The following is a 1171-nucleotide window of genomic DNA, read 5'->3' as shown; positions in this document are numbered from 1 at the left end:
TGGATCAGGAAAGCAGGGATATCTCCTGCATGCAGGAGCAAAGCACGAGCTTCTCCTGAGAACCTGTGGCCAAGAGCCCTGCTCCAGGAACCCAGTGGGAATAAAGCACAAGCGCTTCCTCAGAATCTCCATCCAACAGACCTGCTCCCTTTCCCAGTAACCCAGCAGGAACTGGGAAACACCTCCTGGCTTTCCATTCCAGGAGCCAGCCAGGGGAGAGGTGCTGTGGAGGATCCTCCATCACCCACCACCTCAGATGTGATGTGGGCAAAACAACATCACTCTTTGTGAGGACAGGAAATCGTGGAATCACAGGATGGTTTGGGATGGGAGGGACCATAAAGCCCATCCAGTTCCAACCCTCTGCCATGGGCAGGGACACCTTCCACTATTCCAGGTTGCTCCAGGCCCCATCCAACCTGCCCTTCAACACTTCCAGGGACGGAGCAGCCACAACCTCTCTGGGAACAATCCCTTCTTTTATTTAAAGCCTTTATTTGCTCAAGCCTCGAACAGATTTTGGAGGGAAGCCAACAAGAGCCCCAAGCCACCACAAACCCGGGGAGCTGAGGCACCTTTGATATCCCACTCTCACTCCTCCACTCCAGAAACAATTCCTGAGGAGGCAACTGCTCCCTCTCCCCAAGGTGGATCATTCCAAACCCACTCACCATGATGTTTCCCATGGGGCCGCTCTCTCCCTCTCCGTAGGTGGAGATGATGACGTTGACGTTCTCCACGATGCGCTGGAAGGTCTGGTAGAGCTCCTCTGGCTCCAGCTGCAGCTCCAGCAGTGCCCGGTCCATCTTGTTCATCATCAGCACGGGCTTGATCCTCTCGGCGATGGCCTGACGCAGCACGGTCTCTGTCTGCACACACACGCCTGCCAAGCACGGGGAGTGAGTTATCCCTGCCTCCAAACTCTCCCAAAAACTGCAGGGAGAGTCCCAGCTGCACAGGGAGGTGGCAAAACCTTACCAGAGACACAGTCCACCACGACCAGGGCGCCGTCGGTGACGCGCAGAGCCGCGGTGACCTCCGAGGAGAAGTCCACGTGCCCGGGGGAGTCGATCAGGTTGATCAAGAAGCCAGAGCCATCCTTGCTCTGCTTGATGAAGGCCAGGTCGTTCTCAGAGAGCTCATAAAACAGGGAAATAGCTCTGAAAGAAAG

At 56.0% G+C, this 1171-nt stretch overlaps 1 protein-coding gene across 1 annotated transcript; it reads right to left on the bottom strand.

Moving 5' to 3' along the window:
* Positions 1–535: 535 nt before the first annotated feature.
* On the bottom strand, positions 536–1159 carry LOC115307553 (elongation factor 2-like; the record flags this gene model as incomplete). The annotated part of the gene is made up of 2 exons (XM_029960444.1): positions 536–883; positions 979–1159. Coding segments are annotated over 2 exons (529 nt in total), but the record flags the coding sequence as incomplete, so codon positions are not given.
* Positions 1160–1171: the final 12 nt, after the last annotated feature.

The sequence above is a fragment of the Manacus vitellinus genome, unplaced genomic scaffold (genome assembly GCF_001715985.3).
Source record: "Manacus vitellinus isolate BGI_N305 unplaced genomic scaffold, ASM171598v3 scaffold_2767_pilon, whole genome shotgun sequence".
NCBI lineage: Eukaryota > Metazoa > Chordata > Aves > Passeriformes > Pipridae > Manacus > Manacus vitellinus.
Note: the sequence above shows the minus strand (reverse complement) of the source record. Positions and strands in the feature narration are given on the sequence as shown.